At 38.9% G+C, this 20,762-nt stretch overlaps 1 protein-coding gene across 1 annotated transcript in view; it reads right to left on the reverse strand.

Annotated features, from left to right (window-relative positions):
* The window catches only part of CACNA1E (calcium voltage-gated channel subunit alpha1 E), a 93,259-nt gene that overhangs the window by 40,615 nt on the left and 31,882 nt on the right, over window positions 1-20,762 (reverse strand). Inside the window, exons 15-28 of the mRNA XM_075182273.1 lie at window positions 19,134-19,703; window positions 17,276-17,517; window positions 16,959-17,130; window positions 16,425-16,554; window positions 11,848-11,907; window positions 11,217-11,323; window positions 9,711-9,807; window positions 8,318-8,478; window positions 6,285-6,422; window positions 5,981-6,182; window positions 3,441-3,605; window positions 2,372-2,482; window positions 2,175-2,258; window positions 902-1,027 (exon numbers count right to left, since the gene is read on the reverse strand). Coding sequence (XP_075038374.1) covers window positions 902-1,027; window positions 2,175-2,258; window positions 2,372-2,482; window positions 3,441-3,605; window positions 5,981-6,182; window positions 6,285-6,422; window positions 8,318-8,478; window positions 9,711-9,807; window positions 11,217-11,323; window positions 11,848-11,907; window positions 16,425-16,554; window positions 16,959-17,130; window positions 17,276-17,517; window positions 19,134-19,703 — 2,365 coding nt within the window. The remainder of the gene's footprint in view (window positions 1-901; window positions 1,028-2,174; window positions 2,259-2,371; window positions 2,483-3,440; window positions 3,606-5,980; window positions 6,183-6,284; window positions 6,423-8,317; window positions 8,479-9,710; window positions 9,808-11,216; window positions 11,324-11,847; window positions 11,908-16,424; window positions 16,555-16,958; window positions 17,131-17,275; window positions 17,518-19,133; window positions 19,704-20,762) is intronic.

Consider the following 20,762-nt stretch of genomic DNA (forward strand, 5'->3'; position numbering starts at 1 on the left):
CAAGTCCAGTAATCAAACGGAGGTCAAGGTAGGCAGAGATCAATAGCAAGCCTGGTAATCTGATCAAGGTCACATCAGGCAGAGATCTGTAACAAGTCCAGTAATCAGACCAACATCACGGCAGGCAGAAATCAGTAGCAAGTCCAGTAATCAGTACAATGGCAGTGAAAGCAGAGCTCGTTAGCAAGTCCAGTAATCAGACCAATGTCAGGGCAGGCAGAGATTAGTAGCAAGTCCGGTAGTCAGACCAAAGTCAGGCCAGGCAGAGATCAGTAGCAAGCCCAGTAATCAGACCAAGGTCAGGGCAGGCAGAGATCAGTAGCAAGTCTGGTAATCAGACCAAGGTCAGGGCAGGCAGAGATCAGTATCAAATCCAGTAATCAGACCAAAGTCAGGGCAGGCAGAGATCAGTAGCAAGTCCAGTAATCAGGCCAAGAACAGGGCAGGCAGAGACCAGTAGCCAGTCCAGTAATCAGACCAAGGGCAGAACAAGCAGAGACAAAAGCAGACTACACATGTACCGATCTTCTGGTTTGGGGGTGACCCTATAGAGATCTGATGGATCAGTGTTTGTGTGCTAGTCACACAAACACTAAACTGTAGTATATAACACATTAATGAGGGTATTAAAGTACTCATACGGAGGGGTTCAAGCCCAAAGTTTGCAGAGTGGCCCATAATCCTCCAGTTACATCACTGATGGATCCTATTAGATGACAGACTAGGTTTCAGGTGAAAACAGGCACTATATGGCTCACTGTTTTTGGTATGTTATATACGGCACTGCGGACCCTTTGTGGCGCCTTATAAATTAAAGATAATAATAATAGTAATAATACTATATCCAAGCAAAAACACTATGCATAGGGAATTTACCAGAACAAGAAAAGTTTTTCATTACCTTGAAAGATTGTACAAAAGTCCATAATAAGATGCGGATTGTGTATCCCTGCCGGAGAAGCTTAATGAGTCGGGCTGCTCGGAACAGCTTCAGGAAACTCATGTTGAAGCTGCTCGTGTTCACCAACTAGACAGGTCAAACAATACAGACATTCTCCATTAGCTTATAGCAGATTACCTATAGTTGGACAATCATTTTTACACATTTACTTAATCTCCTAATCTCAGATGTCACTCTGTACTGTATATTTTTATGATTTTGTAGCTGATTTTTAACCAAAAACTAGAATCTGCCCATACAGTATGTATGTAGAAAAGAAAAAGACCCAACCTCCACCTGCCATAACTCATTGTAGCACTCCCATATTCAAGTACACAACACAATTTGTGATTCATAGGACTGTAAATCATTGTTGCTTTTGGATGGAATGTCTGTACCTAATACTCCCTATGGGCCCTTAGTATACTAGCTGCTGTGGCATCTATATTATCTTGGACATGTTTGAGAGTGTATGAAATGGCACTTAGTAAAAACATTGGGAGTGCTCTATTGTTTGTTAGGGAGCATTAAGAGCTCATTGCATGCTGATGATGTGCATCTGTACCTCCAAGATACTAACGATTCATTAATATATTTCATATATTTGGGAAATTCTCTTGGTACAGAAAAAATTGAGGAAATGTAATGTTCTAGCTATAGATGCTCAGAAGCCCAAGTGATATCACGAATATACGCCCAACGCTTGCACATACGTCACTAGGTGCAACTAATCGGGAGCATCTATAAAGCAAATATTTGGACATATATAGAAAACTGCGAGAAACCAGGCACATGTGAGAGGCAGAGCCAAAAGAGACACATTACATAAAATCAGGCTATTTACATTATCTAACCTACTGAATGAGTGATCTCATTCTCCAGGTCAGGGTCACATTAATAATTGTTGTGAGCTTTCTTGTTTGTGATTTCAGTTGTCCTTGTTTACACTACATTTTATGTAAATTTTGTATTGTAATTAAAAAGCCCCACATAACAGAATACCAGAATATCTATTGAACACACATAATACTATAGAATGGATCCATGTTTGACAAAAGTAAACATATGGAAAGTGATGTTATTTCCATAATATTTTTTAAAACCATTAAAAACCGCCTGTATTGTAGAATCATTGTGTATTTTGAGAATAAAGTGTACTTCTGTTCAACACTGGAAAGGAATGTAATACACACCATGCAATAGATCGGTATAGCAAATGGCAGTAACATCTCACCTTACTGTCTGTAAGAATGATCTCAGTGATGCTACCGATTACTGTTATGAAGTCAAAAATGTTCCAGGTATCCCTGAAATAATTCTGTTAGAAAACAGTGAACGGTGTGTTAGATCATATCATTCAATAAACATAACATGTGATCCTTTGTTAACAATTTAAACAGACATTGACAAGGTATTTCTGATACTACGTACCAAGAATCCAAACGCAATGATTTTGAGGATGCACTCCAGGGAAAATAACATGGTGAAGGCGATGTTCAAATATTTTAATGCAAGTTCATAAGTGTATGGAGCTGAATAATACTGAAAAGAAGGATAAACAACTTGTGTAAGGTCAGGAATAAAGTTTTCTTCTATAATAAGCTTAATATACACCCCACCAGTAATGATTTCCTAAATAACTATTTTCTTGAGAACATTATTACAGCTCAACAAAATAGGTTACAGCAGTGATGGGCGACATGTGACTCACAAGAGTCTTACCCAGGGGCAGGGTGGGCTGGGGGGGCACAGGGGCATCTGCCCAGCAGGCCGGTCCCATAGTGGGCTAACTTGGGCTGGGTCACTTAGCCACCTGCATTTTGAATCCTTTAAAATGTTCCTAATAGGCTGCTGAGTTGAGTCTTGTCCCCTCAGCCCTCCCCTGGACTGACTTGTGCACCAACTTTTGAAAAGTAAGCATCAAAGTGTAGGTGTGGTACAGTCCACCTTGTTCTGTAATGTGTGGTGTTATCATTCTCTGACAGAACTACATGTACATTATGCATTGCATTACTGTCTAGATTGTTCCTATAATGTAATAATAGAGTGGGTGCAATGGCACATTTAATATCCTCAGTTAGCTCCCTGTAAATGCAATGGGTGCTCATCACTGGGTTACATGATTCCAAAACTGGTAGAAAACTGGGGTAGCAAGCTGGTGTAACTGTTTCATGCAGCTGGTCTTGGGGATATGGAAATTCAGATACTTTTTTAAAAATTATTAAATAAAAACACATTGTGGAAAGGTCTTTTCCTACTATGTTTGTAGATATAATAATGATTGTTACAATGCTTATTGCAGTTTGTGTAAAGAGCTGCATCATTTCATTTCCCACAGGAGTGTGTAGATATAATACCGGTAACATTTCTGCATTTGAACATGGATACTTGGGCAACTTTTTCTAAATAATATGTAACATTGTGTGACACAAGTAAACACTAATTATCAGGTGCATGGCTGTATTTATCATGATATAAACAAATAATATCAAATTCTTACCTTCATCATAAGTACTACTGTGTTTAGGGCAATCATGGCCATGATGGTATATTCAAAAGATGGTGAGACCACAAAGTGCCACACGCGGTATTGGAAGGTATGGCGATTCTGTGGCATGTAGCGTGTGAGAGGCTTGGCACTTATAGCAAAGTCTATGCAGGCTCTCTATGAAACATAGCAACACATTTGTCAACATAAATAATCTGATTACTTGACATAACCCTGGTCAAGTAACACACACTGAGCAAAACTCACCACAGCCAATCAAATACAGTATTTATCTTCGCCAGTCTAATGTAAGATTATCTAGGATTGGTCACTAAGAGTTGTACCATCTGTGCTCTTTCAAGTGTTTTCAAATAAACCTTTTGTTCCTGAATTTGTCTACCTACCAACTATAACATTTTTACAATCAGATGCCTGTAGAAACTGTGATTATTATTATTATTATTATTATTATTATTATTATATGTGTTTTGTAAAGTTCCACAATGCTCCGCAGTGACTGACAGTGGGGGAAACAAGGTGGACAATATACAGAAAATTCATACATGAACACAAAACAGCTTTTGAATAATTATCTCGTGTGCATAGGAGCTAAATAAAATATTTTTTATACAAAATATAAGAATATATGAAGTAGGGATAATCTAAGATAAATGCTTACCATTTTATCTAGAGGGACATATCTGCAGAATTATTAGAGTACAAATATGTTACCAATTGTTGCTACTAATTGTGTAATAAACACAGATATTAATCAAAGTCCGGTCAGTTAGAAATGAAAAATTAGGTTCCAAATTCACAGTCTAGATCAGTGATGGGCAAACTACAGCCCGCAGGCCAGATCCGGCCCACTTAGAGGTTCTATCCGGCCCACCAATATTTTAAAAAATGTCATTAAAATATGCATAAAATTATTAGGGCCGACCCTGTGTGTCAGAACCTTCATTTTTATGCCTTCCCAGCTATTTCCTCCATTATACTTCATCCTCCATCCTAAAAGGACACTTCGTATGTCAATCACTCAAACACCTGCCCGCCCCCTAATGGCTGAAAGTCATGTGAGAAGAGATGGGTTGGGCCATATACTAAGGCGGATTTCGATTGGCTGCTGTGTTGTCAGTTAGTGGCTCACCAGAAAGATGGATCTGCAACAACCTACTGAAATAAGTGCTGTCTGTACGATCGCTGCACTTATAGAGGTAACACTGCTATATAACACCCTCCCGTCCCATTCAAAAAATGTGATTATGTATTTCGATATTTGAGTTTTTTTAATAAATTATATTGGCCCGCCTAAAGTTTTTCTTTTTTATTTGGCCTGAAAAAGTTTGCCCATCACTGGTCTAGATGATGGGTCAGTCCAGTGGAGAGGTTCATAATAGGCAGTAAAACAAAGGACAAATCAGGATCTAAAAGAGTAATCAAAATCCTGGCACTAATGGGATTTTTAATTTCAGACAAATCAATCATTTTTAAGGTAGACACATATATTTTGGACTAATTTGGCCTAAAATGACCATACTACTACAAAACCACTGCACATATAGCCAACATTAAAGCAGACAGATGGGCAACATTCTTTTGTAACCTATGGAATCCTCCAATCTGTAAAGGACAAGTTGGATAGTGATGTACTAAACCCACCCACTCTAAAGTTACACTATAGAATTGCAGTGCAGTTGGAGGTGAATACCTCAACTGAGACTGTAACAGGCTCATACAAATGAGTTCCATCTGTATGTCTATGATGGACCAACTGACCTCTATCTGTAATCAACATTCTACCAAATTATTTCAACTGAAAAGTCTTATTTTTCCCTCATTTTGAACCCTCAAGGAAGCAAAATTATATAGGACATATTGGAGTGGCTTCCTATAACCTGTTTTACCTTATTTGGGATCTAAAGGGAAGTACACAGTGGATTTATGGCCTGAGCAAACCTTGGACCCAGTTTATCATTTCAAAATTATGGAAGCCCTTTATGTATTTGAGTTGTCAGGAATGCATCCAAGCAGACTTCACAAGGGACAACTATGCCTATGTGTATAAACCTTGGAAAAATACATGAATAATGTAAATGTAACATCAACTTCAGATAAAATATACACTTATTATATGAATTAATTGTATGAGATCATTTACCTATAAATAACAAAATGTAAACAAGATATGTGATTTATATTTATATAAAAGTAAATAACATGTACCTAAAATAAAGTACACAATTACATAAAATAGTATTATAACAGGAGTTGGTTTTTGTGCAGAAATAATAACATAGTTTTACTGCATCAATTCATGAACATAAATTGCTAACATTAAAGTAGCAATTTAGTCTTTTTTGAATGACGTAACTACATTAATTGGAAAGTAGGATTAGCAGATTGCTAATGTCCCTAAACTCCACTGTGCTGTGGAGATAAAATGATATAGAACATAAAGGCAAAACCTGTTTCAGTAGAAATCTATATAACATGGACCAATAAAAGTCTTCTGAGTAGTACTCTAAAAGACAGCTTGTCTGAGCAATCACCTCATTCTTCTCAAGCCGACATTCTTCCATCATCTTGTCTCCTTGCTCCTGGAAGGTGATAATGATAAGAGCCACAAAGATATTTACGAAAAAAAAGGGGAAGACTACAAAGTAGACAACGTAGAAGATTGACATCTCCATGCGGTTACTGCGACTTGGGCCCCGATCTTCTTCAGTCACATCTACAGAGTGCTGCAGGACCCTAGTCAGAAGAAAGTATAGAAGATGTTCCGATGGGAATATTGTTCCGCACTAGCATACAGTATACATAAAACTGCTTTAAGTTTGGTAGAAAGAAACTCACTGAGGCCAGCCTTCTCCTGTAGATACAGTGAAAAGTGTAAGGAGAGCCCATATGATATTGTCATAATGGAACTCATGTCTCTTCCATTCTCTACGTTTTACCTCCATCTTGTTTTTTTCATGATCGATGTAACTTCCTCTAAACAGATTAAGCACACAATCAGTTCCCAAGACTTTAAACTCAATTTGCCCACACATCACCCAGTAGAGATTATAGTGTGACTGCTATCAAGGTGATAGAACTATGAACGAAGCTCAGAGTGCTATAGGCAAATAAATGCATTTAGATATGAAAGGTTGGTGTTAGCGGTGAGATGAATATGACCAATGTACTCTACCCATTATGGCCTGTGTAGGAAAGCGCCTTGTGTCCATTATATATATATTTTAATAACTTTAATTGAATTGATAGGTATATACAATTTTATCATCAAAAACTAAAGGTCCAGGCCAAAATTTGAGTAAAAATCCCATAGACCCACACATTTTTTGTTAGATATGCATGACTGTACTGATAGAAAACATGTATTTATTTCATTTAGTCCATATCTTGTAGGGAATGGGGAAAAGGAGGGGATTAGCTATCACACCAATGAATGAAAGCAACAACCCACTAATTCACAATTTAACAGATCTGTTCTAGCTATAGTGTTATGTGGGGTGCAATCTAATACTATAGTATAATGTAACAGGAACAAGAAAGAGAATGGTAAGGTGCACTGGAGCTTTCAATTTAACTAGGTAAAGATATCATGGAACATGTATTAAAACTTATCCTTTATTATTGTAATTATTAAACCAGAGATATATATAGTATATGCTCAGTAAAAATTATTAATGTGTGAATTAAAATCAGCTGGATGCACCAAATGCCATTTCTTCAATATAATGGTGGAGTATCATATATAGAAGGACACAAATTTCCTATAAAATAGGTAGGATATTCTTATATATCATTTCAATTCCTCCAGATAAATAGTCCTAGGTTAACCGTCCATATAGCACATCTAATATTGGATGATCTCATAATGTATAGAGGTGGCAGAGCCAAATATTACTAGCTAACCTGCTAATTCTCAGTTGTAGCGTCTATCAGTAGAAATAACGGGAGGTGATTTGCTGCCTGCCTATTAGATACTCCAAACTAACTTTGGCTTTATTGGAGCAAGGTGTCAATACTTAAAACCCCTAATGATCAGAGGATCGGCTGGTGCATCCAGTGAGACGCCGACGCGCATTTCGCTGTATGTGTTTATTCAAGGCAAAAGTGCATTCAAGGCATTCAAGTGCATCCAGCTGATTTTAATTCACACATTATTTGTTTTTACTGAGCATATACTATATATATCGCTGGTTTAATAATTATAATAATAAAGGTTAAGTTTTAATACATGTTCCACGATATCTTTACCTAGTTAAATTGAGAGCTCCAGTGCACCTTACCATTCTCTTTCTTGTTCCTTACATTTATTTTATATAGACAGGATATGGTGGTGTCTGGGGTCAGGGAGCTCTGTGGTCATGGGAAGACAGGGTGGGTGAGGGAGAAGGAGGGAGGGGGAGGTAGGCTTTCAACAGAAGTGGCCTCCAGGGAATAAAGCAAAACCTAGGCCAGTGAATAAAATGTTTTATTCCCAAGTGGTGGCAATAGACCATCAAAATCACAGCTGTGATTCCGAGAACAGGTGATAAAGAACCACTCAAAGTCTTCAGCCAGACTCCTATTGTATATATAGTATACAGAATATAACAGGCATATTGAAACTAACAGCTACATTTCTCAGAAGGTCAAGTAGGAATTTGTTACTTATGACTTTAACAAAAACAATCCTTGGCTCCAATCCTATGACTAATTGTGCCACATGAATATCATCTACGCTCTGCCCTTGTCATGATGGGATCTGCACAGTAGACAGACAGTAGCAGAATGACCCCTTGATAAAAGCATTATGTATATGAATTTCCTTGTATAACACTGGCTGCATGAGAGAGAAGGAATGTATCCCCGGAGACACATTAATTCTCAAGACGTACATGCATTCTTTCTCTGTATCCTTTGAGCTGTCTGTGCAGTAGAAGAACTTGCCCTTGAAGAGTTGAACAGCGATGACAGCGAATATAAACATGAAGAGCTTGTACACGATGAGGATATTAAATACATTCTTCAAAGAGTTAACCACACAATCAAACACTGCCTGAGGAGAAGATCACAAATTCAGTTTTCACAAGCAATACGGAAGTTGAAGATCTCATTAAGCACTACTAAAGTGTAGGCTAGAGTTTGATAGACAGAGAGAATGTGCAGTCACACAGTAAATACTAATCGTCTACTTAATTGAGCTGTTGACTATAGGTTTTAAGCTAGGAAAGATGTTATTAGACATGAACTAACTCAACAACGTTTAAAAAACACCCAAAACATTTGATTTCTAAACACCAGTGTTGGCAGTGTGAAACACTGATCCACTGTAAACAGGGAGTTAAAGACACACCTCTAATTAAATTAAAATGGTATTTTTATATGTATTGTATATAGTGACTGGTTTTGATCTGCACCATCATCAGCCATGTGCTGAAATCAGACAAATATTCAGTTTTTCAACTTTTTGATAGAATAGAAGTAAGTTTTCAGAATTTTTTTTTTTAGTTAAGACACTGTGGGTCTACCAGTAGCTGTCAATAAACACATATACACCTGTGATACTATGCTTCTGCATACTGGAACATGATCTCTAGTGGGCTCCCTTTCAAACATTTATATGCTTGTTTCAGCCTGCAGTTGATTGCTAAAATGTGGGTATTACACTAAATAAATAATTCTTGGGTGCACCACATTTTATTGCTCTAGACAATATTCAGTAAAAACATCCTGTATTAACACACTGAACAATAAGCACTGATTTTCTTCTGCAAAATATAAAACACACTTGCACTAGAGATTAAATTATTTGCCTGCAAATAGAAAATGTTATTAGATTTTTTTTAGGGTAAATGAAAAGTTCTTTATTTGTGTGTGTATAATAAATAAATGTATCCTTTAATGTTGTTTCTCTTTGGTTATGCTTTGTCTACCCAGACTATTCCACTGATGTCCATCCATATATACCTTACTATGCACCCTGCGTTTATACATCAATATACAATATATGGTTACCAATTCCAGACCCATAAGCCAACAATAGAGTTTGAAGGCATTTATGGACCGGGTCACCAATGCCAGCCCTGCAAACACATTCCTGTGCATGCTGTGATTAAAGTATCCTGGTTTATAGCTCAAGCAGAGCAACTGTGGCAGACTTATCACTGGAAAACATTCCCATTTAAAGTAATCTATCCTAGGGCACATGTGCTGGCTGGCTTTGAAGCTGTAAGCCTTTGATAAGAAATGCCTCAAATGCTTTTGTTGACGCTCTCTCTCGTTTGTTACCTTCAACTTTGGTAGACGCTTGATGGTTTTGAGCGGACGCAGCACTCGCAGGACACGTAGAGATTTAATGGTTTTGATGTCCCGGCCTTTGTTAGTCCTAAGAGATGTACCATAAGTATATTACAAAAATGCAAAGGAAAGAATGGAATGAGTTCCTCAAAGGCGTGATCAACCCAAAAAGGATGACAGCCAAAAACATCAACATTAGACACAATGCAAGAACATAGTCTTCATTCCCCCATGACACAGAGAGGACTGAAAGTATGGTATGCACAAGTGTACTGATATAAAGCAGAGGAATGGAAGTCTGTAGGCTTGGTTCTGTTTTACCTCCATGACTTTTTTTTTCAACAATGTGGGCATTTGTGTTCCCAAGGAATACAGTCATTGATAGAAATACAAATACCTAATAATGTTGGTATATAACATGGTATGTTGACATACAAGAGCTCACAATGGCTTCTCCACAACACAAGTTCATATTTACCCCAAAACATTCCTGTGTGTGATCCAAGAAATTGGCCGAAGTGATGTGGGATAGAAAGCGAGAGAAGGCAGTGGGTGAGAACAGCTTAGGTATAAAGCAGAAAAGTGCCAGCATGGCATCTAAGATTTAGAGACTTAGAGCCTGATTCATTAAGGTCAGCAAAACAAACGTATTGTGCTTTTTTTTAAAAACAACGCACAAAAATCGGGCATATGGACATCCGTATTCAACAAAGAGCGGATGTACAGATACGACTATTGAGGACTATGGGTCTAGGTGCGCTCTGCTTTAACAGACAAGGCACTGCGGGATACGTCCAATACACATGTGGAATATATAGTCCCAAAAGAATGCACAGAAAAATAAGTATTTAATTCATGTCACCTGTTCATAATATAGTCATCAATGACAGCTGGTGCAAGTGATACGACAGAAACACACGTAGATTTAAGATGCCCAAAGCTTGAATGGTGTATGCTCCAGCTTGTACATTGACTATGTGCATATTCGCAATCAGGGGCGCACGCAGGGGGGGGGGGGTTTCTGGGTCTCCAGAAACCCCTCCCCTCTGCTAACGAAGTGCCCCACATAGCGGCACTGTACTATACAGCAGCTGCAGCGCTGTCAAAGAAGCACCGCCGCAGACGCTTCTTTGACAGCGCCGCAGCTGCTGTATTGCATAGTGCTGCCGAAACGGAGCTGCCAGCGCATGCGCAGCAGCTCTCTCGTTTTTGTTTTTTTGGGGGGGGATTCCCCCCCTAAAAATCCTGCGTGCGCCTCTGGCAATCCCCTCCCGCTCCGCTCCTCAAAATCCTAAGGTCCTTTGTGCTCGATGATGAATTGGATATCTCTGCAATCTCTGGCACATTGTTTGTCTCTGGGCAGGCACAGAGCAATATTACGCATAATACGGCACGTATCATTAATAGTACGGCACGTATCGGCATTGACGCGCCTTAATGAATCAGGCCCTTAACATTTATTACAAAAAGCAGAATCCAGTGGGTTTCAGTACTTACGACAAAGCAAAAGCCACAAGAGCACCTATGACAACCACAAAATCCAAAATATTCCAGAGGTCGCGGAAATATGAACCTTCATGTAAGATTAAACCTTGGTCAATCATCTGTAATTACATGATCATAAGACTCCAGTAATCGTACGCCACAGAAAGATACAATATTTATCAATGTGACTGCAGTGTTTAAAAAGAAGTGCTCATTATTACATACTAAAGTTCATTATTACAAACTAAATATATAGTTGCATTTTGTGTGTTGTAAGGAAAACATGTTGTTTAATATATGTTATGAGGATTTCAGTTGACAACAGAGTTTTGCTGTACTTTTATTTAGTCTTGGAAACTCCCTCTTAACATCTAATCACTTTATAATCTATAGTTCAGTATACAGTGGCCCCATATAATAAATAAATAACATCTGTACAATTACATGACCATTGCAAGAAAAATCAGTGAACAGTAATATCATTACTCCATGATGTCTTTGTTGATTTGAATATCTTTAACTATTGCTTATATATAAGTCATATGGATTATACAGTATGTAGGTTTGTACAAAAACTAAGATCAAGTTTGTGACATTAATAACTTTATTATCACCTACCTTCAAGTACTTCTATGATTCTTACCTTTATAACCATCTCAAAGGTGAAGACGCCAGTGAAAACATAGTCAAAGTAGCGAAGAACCTGCACAAAGACAGCAGAGGACGCCAGGAACAGTCAGATTAGACAAATTGGGGAATGAAAAATGACAGAAGAGGAAGAAGAGAATAGAAAAGTAACTAAATGTTTATTAATCATTTATAAAGCAAGAACATTTTCTAAAGCACTGAACAGAGTACAGAGCTTTATAACAATTACGTGATTTCAATATTTACATAAAGATAAGTGATGAGAATGAGATTCCAGCTAAAAGAATTTATGATCTTAATGGAATGGGATAAAAACAAGATGTGAAGGAGCAAGTTTTACAGATTGTCTATAGTAAATCAGATTGTGATGTGAGAAGCTCTGATAGGTGAGGTAAGTGAAGACAGTTATGATGGGGTCCGGTTATATATTGGTCCGAAGGGATGATTTCATAGTTGCCAACCTTCATCGATTGTCTTCCGCGAGTCTCGGTGAAGAGGTGGGCGTGGGGGGTGGGGCTCCGCCAATCGCGTCATTTTGGCCCCGCCCCTGTGACGTTATGACGCAAAATGATGCTATTCCCAGAGAATCGCATCATGGAGGATTCAAATCTGCCCACTTCACTAGGAATTGGGCAGATGCGGAAGAATTGTCAGCTCTCCCCGGGAGTTCGGGGGACCAACCCAGAATTCGGGAGTCTCCCGAGCATTCCGGGAGAGCTGGCAAGTATGAATTATTTTGATGTCAGAGGTCACAATTTTAGAAACTGAAAGTGAGGGTATTTTTAACAGTGTCTGTGGTGACAGCAAGTTCAAAGGAAAATGGAGAGGTGCCAGTGGAAAGATATATGTTATGGAGAGGGAAATAGTATTGTAGCCTTCAAAGGGAAGATGAGTGTAAAGGAAATGGGAATACAGCCCCAATCCTCGGGGAAGGGTGCATCTGTGCCCACCTAGCAGAATTAACTTAATTATAATGGTAAGGAAATACGTGTACTAGAGTAGGAAATAGAGAATCACAGGGCAGCTATAAAATTAAGCAATATTTACTCTGGATTAATTTTAAATATAAGTGCAGGATCGCAGGAGATCCAAAATAGGTTGAACTTGATGGACTGGTGTCTTTTTTCAACCTCATCAATTATGATATGGTTTTGTTCAAACTAGTAGATAATGAAGTGTGTAAGGTATAATCTAACAAATATCCATGCCTCAGATTTAGTCTAATGTAAAGATTCATATGTCAATGACTGTGTTGCAATCAAAACTTAGGGGTATATTTACTAAACTGCGGGTTTGAAAAAGTGGAGATGTTGCCTATAGCAACCAATCAGATTCTAAACGGGGCATTCAATTGTTCCTCCGGGCACCGCCGGAATGAGCGTGTTAAAACTATTACCGTTTATACGGTAATATTGCACGTAATTACCGTTCATACGGTAATTTTCTCGCTCAATTTCAGCTCGCTGCTCAGGGAGCTGCGAGCTGAAATTGAGTGAGTAATTACCGTATAAACGGTGATAGTTTTAACGCGCTCGTTCCGGCGGCGCCCGGAGGAACAATTGAATACCCACCTAACTGTCATTTTGTAGAATGCTCTAAATAAATGAAAGCTAGAATCTGATTGGTTGCTATAGGCAACATCTCCACTTTTCCAAACCCGCAGTTTAGTAAATCTAGCCCTTAGAGTTCACTGTCTATAATATGTGTCCTTAAGTAATCAATCATAGTAGTAGTCAACCCCAGCACGAGTGCATCATTCAGTAGTATACATCCAGTATTTTAATAGAGCAGTGAAGTACGTTGAACTCTGAACATTATCACAATCCCCTGACTTTAGTGTCTTAAAACCGAGCTGGGTCACCACTGTGGAAACTGGGACTGCATCACCAGACTCCCATAGTCCCCAACAGCGGGACTTGTCCTCCATGAACGTTAGCAGAATTTCCAGGCTGAGAGCAGGAGGAGCACACTGGATGTTTATACGCCTGTTTTCTCTGAAACGCTGTCAGTGTGATTTTATCTCTTTTAAATAAATACAGTTTTTAAATATTTAAATTTTAAACAATGCTTCACTACGTACATTTCTCTTTCCCTTGAATTTGCATTTATAAGGAGTAAAACGAGACAGAGCAGTTGCAACTACATTTGGACTGACACAAGCATTGATTTGAATTGTACCACAACAATCAAAGGTCTGTGTTTGAAATTGAACACTGTTGAGACTGAATATAAAGGATTGCTGTACTAACATATTGAGGCAGAACACACGTACTGTGACATTTCAAACCACAAAGAATTTGGAATAAGGAATCGATAAAGGATTTTCTCTCAACATTCGTTGCCAACAAATTGACAAAGACTTTGAACTTCTGTGTAGCTGAACTCTGTATGGTTACAGTAACATGTGTTGGTAAAAAGTCTGTCAGTAGGGTCACTTATTGATACACAGTAACAACCTCTGCATGAACTGGTACATTGTACCTATAGATTGTAAGCTTACGAGCAGGATCCTCTTACCTCTCTGTCTGTTTTACCCATTAATGTTTATTACTGTGTTTGTCCTCAATTGTAAAGCGCTACAGAATTTGCTGACGCTATATAAATAAATGTTGATGATGATCTATCTATGAATGGGTTTTGATGGCAGCACTGTTATTGACATATCAATCTTTTGAATTAGACACATTTAAGGGATGGAAATTTACTAGTTAATACAAAGCTTTATTCTATACCTACACTGTGATTCTCCATTCCCTATCCTAGTGTACCTACTTCCTTACCATTAAAATTATGCTAAGGGGAGCAGGGGCAAACGCAGGATTTGTAGAGGAAGGCTTCCACACTATGCCACCAGTGGGCGTGACCAGGATGCATGGGGGCGTAGCTATAATTTTAGACAGTGCTTGGCTGCTCTCCAGCTCTTTCTATCCCCATAATATACATGGGCAATGCTGCATGGACTACTGTTAGGTGCACGCAGCTCTCCCTTTTCAAGCAGAGCTGTGCGAAGCGGGAGCAGGGTCCAGCCACCTCAATTGTACAGTGCCCCAGGCTTGGAGGGGGGCTTCCGGGCACTAAGAACCCCCCCCCCCCTCGGTTTGCCTATGGGGAGATGTTACCATTGAGATAAATGTTGACGAGAGAAGGATTGAAATGAGAAGTAATGGGATGAAATGAACAGGTAATGAGGTGGGAATTGGGCAGGAGGCTATTTTTCTTATTAGGGGTGAAAGATGTGAGGGAGGAAGTGAGTATGAGAAAGGAACAGGACTGGGTAGTAAATGGGTGTTGTATATGTTCAAATTTTTCTTTAAAGTAGGTGGCAAAGTTAGTTGTCAAGTGTGCAGTAGGAGGAGAGGGACAGAGAAAGATGTCTGGGATTGCCAGCCTGTGTGGACATGAGAGAGAATTAGGTTTATTTTGCAGAGGAGAGAGCATTCCTAAACTCTTGTAAGGCGTGTTTAATAATGCATGAAGTCCTCTTTAGAATTCTTTTCTCATCGAATGTCGTTCAGCCACCCAAGTGAACTTTTGATTTTTTTTGTTGTGTTTTGTCTGCTAGGGTTGCCGGTTAGTGTGACATGGACATGTTTTTATAATAAGAGCTATTGTATCCAGAGAGGTGATTGTGTCTGAGTTGTATGTAACAGCAGGAACAGGGTCAGTGAAGGGGGAGATGAAGAGAAGAGGCTGAAGATGATGTTGCGGATTTAAAGATTCCTGCATAAGAGTGAAGGCTGCTGTACAGCAGGAGATGCAGGCAGAGAGGAGTGTGATAGGATTACTAGATTGTGATTAGATAATGGGAAAGCAGAGTTTGAGAACTTAGATTCAGAAAAGAGGTGATTAAGGACTAGATTAACTGTGTAACAATCATGATCTCTGTGGAGTTTGTATGTTCTCCCCGTGTTTGCGTGCGTTTCCTACGGGTGCTCCGGTTTCCTCCCACATTCCAAAAACATACTAGTAGGTTAATTGACTGCTATTAAAATTGATCTTAGTCTCTCTCGGTGTGTATGTGTGTGTGTTAAGGAATTCAGACTGTAAGCTCCAATGGTGCAGAGACTGATGTGAGTTCTCTGTACAGCGCTGCGGAATTAGTGGCGCTATATAAATAGCTGATGCTGATGATTATTAATAAGAGCTGTGGACCATTGTGTGGAAGAGAAGAGGGAGAAAAGTTTGGTGGAAGCAGAGTTGTCTTTGGGCCTTATTTACAAAACTTATATGGATAGGAGTACTGGTGAGAAAATGGGTGGTAATAAGGTTGTTTATATTAGAAGTGTTAAAAGGAATGTTCTTGGTATTTTCAAGCAGAATAGTGTGGCCTTTCTCTTCTGGTACATTCTAGTGCTACACTTAGAAATAGACACATACTAACTTAGGTCATATACTGCCCAACTACCGTAGTGTTAGTGAATACAGACTAAAGTCCAATTAACAGAAACAAGTGTGAACGTAGTTAATCACAGCAATTGATAAATTGATAGCTTCAGTAAAGATCAATACACAAATGAGCAGGGGAGTATTGTGTAGGTGTAAAAGTGGATAATTTTACAAGTTATTACTCACTTTGTTGTGGTCAGAGTTTGTCAATACGGGGTCTTCAGCGGCCAAAGCTATACTGCTAGCAGCAATCACAAGTAGGATGCTCATCTCGAAGTATCGCAGGTTCACAATGTAATGACATACTTTTCTTACCCTAAGGATGAAAACAAGACTGATTCACACTAAAGGAAACATCGTTACTCTGCAGGTCTACCACAAAGAACAATAATTTAGAGATCAATATGTTACCGATACTTGTTTACATTTGACTGCCCCAGCTTAAGTAGTGCTATCTTACTGATACAGAGCGGGAGACCTCCAAAGTTAATTCACTTTTCCATGCCAAAGCAACTCCTTCTATCTACTGGAGTACAGGGGTACCTGTCCAATCATGTGACTCTGTCTCGTAAGACAACTCTCTCCAGCCAGTGTACTGTAAAGAACTCATAACTTGGGAGAATGGATAAAAAAGCTGCTATACAAGCTCTCCAAGCCTTAAATTAGATGCAATAGGCAAATCGCCTCTTAGAAAACAGCAAACATAAGATAGAGACGTACGGATTGGTAGAGCTGAAGATGAGCATTGAACTGTATGGCACAATGGCCTTGGGAGACTCCAAAACTTTCTCCTTCCTCTTCACTGTCCTCTCTTCACCATCCTCAGTTTCCTCTTCTTCCTTCTCTTGTTCCTGCGATACAAGACTGACTACACCATCCCTGTCTTCAGTCACTATGAAAAGGGATCAGATATCTAAAATCAAAATCTTTAAGAAGATACTGAATGCAAAAAGATCAGCAAAGAGCTTATTTAACAGTATATGGAGAAGAAGTAAAAGGGGACATAGGGATACACAGAGAGTGAGATGAGTCCTCACTCTGTACCACGGTGCAGTCGGAAGGCATTCCAGTATCAGGTAAGGTGATGACTGTACTCTCCGTGATTCTCTCTGTGCTGCTCGACACATCGGCCAAACTACAGCTGGTGGGGTTAGGACTTTCCTCTTGACTCCGCAGACCGCCCAGCAAGGCCTGCTCACTGCAATCCATGTCTGGGGGGCTGCCGTTCTTCCCGTGGTTCATTTCCTGCAAAGGAGCAGTGCTCTCACATCCTACTGTCCTGTTCATTGTTCCACACCAAAACAATGGCGTCAAGTGGCAAAAAGAGAAAAAAAACGGTGAGAAAACGGTTTATAAATGGTTTATGAAGGAAGGTGATGTGAAGGAACGACATTTGTAATGTGAGAATAAAATATAATCAATGGGGCATACAGACAAGTACAAAAATAAAAAGTCAATAATACATCAGGGTTGCTACTTTATTAGCATAAAACATATAGTCTAGCTTAATAAAAATGATGCTGTCTGACACATAATGATGACAAAGCAGCTAAGAAAATTATCTGCAAGAAACTAGTGACATCATGTCTGCCTTGTTCTCAGTGCAAGACATGAAAAATGACAGAGAACGATGGGTGGGGAACAAAGGAAATCATGAATGCCGGTAGTGTTTATGACTACATTTAGGGATATTAATAACATTACGATAAATAAATAATTTCATTTATACATCCACAAGTAGATATATTACTATGTGCAAGTGTTTTTAAATTTACTAGAGGGAATGTTGAATATTCACAAAATTGGAAGTTTTAGAAGAGGTGGCTGAGAGTGGTTAAAGGAAATTACATTTTTATGCTTTTTGGTGACGGTTGGGTTACATATACACTTCCTACTCCTATCCAGCAGAGCTGTGTGCTGTACTCTCCAGGCATTACAGACTGTCATGGTCCTGTGAACACCTCATTTAATATTCCAGTAGCTGACAATTAGATGCATTCAGCACCCTGATAGAGATCAACTCACTTCTAAATATTCTCCAGGCTCTGGAGCTCATAAAATAGACTACTCCAAAAATCTGTAGAGTTGGAAATTGCAATTGTATTCAAACTTGAATAAGATCTTTACGTGAATCTTTATCTCATTCCACCGCACAACACACGAGTGTATTACAGGCACTTCAGCATGAAGACATTATAGTTGGATGACATAATGGACACATAACAGTTTCTACTAACTTCTTATACAAAATGTAGTGTCTATGCAATTTTCCAAAGCCATTGTGGTGTAATGTGATTGTTAAGCTATTATCTCTAAAAGGGACAATTTACAAGCACTCATCAGTTATCTGTAAGTTGCCCGCATATGCGCTAACTTTGATGGTGGTCTAGCGCTGTTTATCCTTCGGGTTCCATAGACTATTTGTCTATATTTCTTGAAGTATTTGTATAACTGTATTTGTAAATTCACATTTTGCAATATTTACGGTCTAAGTAGAGCTAGGACAATGAGAGCTTATTCATTCTGCTGCGTGGTGTGGTTGGCATTAGACAGTTAATGCCGAATTCCACCAAATTCCACAGCCAATTCCCAACGAGGCAAATATTTCATGGAATAGTATTGAAAATATCCTTCATCTCTAACTGCTGCAATGTCAGATCAATTATTTTATTGACGGATCTGCTTCGCAATATGTTTTGAACATATTTTTAAAAATAGCAAAAATGAGGCTTATACACAAGTAGGGATTAGAACCCATGGACCAATGTGGCAACGTTTTCTTAACAGGAGGGTGAACCTACCTGTGGCTGCTCCTATTGCCCATCAAGGCCTGAAGATATTATTATAATAATAATAATAATAATAATAATAATAATAATAATAGGTAACACATACCTTTCCTCGCAATATCTTGTGCAACTCTTAGAGGATTCCTCTGATCCTTGCACTTCCTTCACTTCCCCATTGCTTTTTCCCTCTGTGAGTATTTTTCCATCCTCTGTGGTGACTCGGTCAAGCCCATACTCATGACTAACCGAGGTGCTGTTCGGAGTGCTGGACATTTCTCGTCCCTCAGTTCTTACTTTTTTGTGACGACTGCGTCTCTGACTGTGCCTTCTACGCATGGCATCTTCAGGGGTTGTGCCGTTTGGCTCAGCATTTTCAGCATTGCCATGCCTAGATTTCTGCCGCCAGTGTTCCCTGAGATTCTTCTGAGAGGGGCTCTCGTCACCGCTCTTGTGTCCATCCACAGGATTAACTCCCACCTTTTCCTCTTGTCCATCCACCTTTTCTGCTGTTGACTCGTCTATGGCTTTCGTCTTCCGGTATATACTGGAGTGAGGATTCAGAGCCGTTAATTCTTCATTCTGAAGAGCTTCCTGGCTAGACATTTGTATGTGTCTCCTTAGCTGGCTTGTGCGTTGCTCCCAAATGGACATGTTGTGGCGTTTTCTGCGCTCCTTCCTGGTGAGAAAGGAAATAAGATACCATTCACTGCAGTAGTACTGTATCATCAAGAAAGGACTGTGGATGAGTTCCAAAATGCATAAATAATATTTTATATTCCATAATATACTGCAAACCGCTTTTGAGAAGGTAAAATACATTTTAGAACGTCCAGGAAGTCCTACATGAATTAAAGTATTTCTTATTTTGAAAATAATTTGTGTATAGCCGGCTACAATGTGATTTAGTTGGTCAATTTGGTAACTCTGGACCATTGTAACGTGTGTTGGAACCATAATGATCGCTGTACATGATTAAGTGCCAAGCTGATTGGGTAGAATGGAAAATCCGCTTGACCAATGTCTCTGTGCAGGTGGTCATCATGCTATGCAGAAGTGTAGGTAGACGAACATGGATTGTGATACACTGAAAAATTGGATCAGTGCAAGTTGACCTCCCTGTCTTAGGTGGCATTGCTCGCTGATCTGATCATTTTAAGATCAATACAAATGGTCACACTGCAAATTGTATGGACACCATACATTTCCATCATTGATATATGCTTTGTTTAAAGTAATGCTAAGAGAATTTAATCTGTCACTGTTTTATTGGCATCTATAGATCATATTTCAACCTCAGTTGGCAGAGAAGGTAGTGTGGCAGTCCACATCATTAATAATGGAAATGGAAAAGGGTTTGAGTTTGTAGAGAGTAACTTATGTTTGTGTGTTTTATTGAATACTTACAGAGACAAGTGAAAAATAATGTTAATAAATAGGGCAGACAGTACCTTTTAATGTAAGATTTCAGGGTACTTCAGGAACAAGATTGCTGGTTAGTTGTGATTAATGAAACTAAACATTATGTTATATTCCAAATGCCTGGGTAATATATACTGTCAAACTGGTAATTACTACAGCTCTATGCCATTATATGATTCATCACTGAAACTGTTCTACTAAACTCCTGCACTTGTCAACAGTATGTTCACTGTAATAGGGGAAACCTGTGAAATCCTCATTAATTTCATGTAATGGAAAAGAAAGAGTCTTGGGGCAGTCCTTTCTTCTATATAGT

Source organism: Mixophyes fleayi, chromosome 8, assembly GCF_038048845.1.
Source record: "Mixophyes fleayi isolate aMixFle1 chromosome 8, aMixFle1.hap1, whole genome shotgun sequence".
NCBI classification, from domain to species: domain Eukaryota; kingdom Metazoa; phylum Chordata; class Amphibia; order Anura; family Limnodynastidae; genus Mixophyes; species Mixophyes fleayi.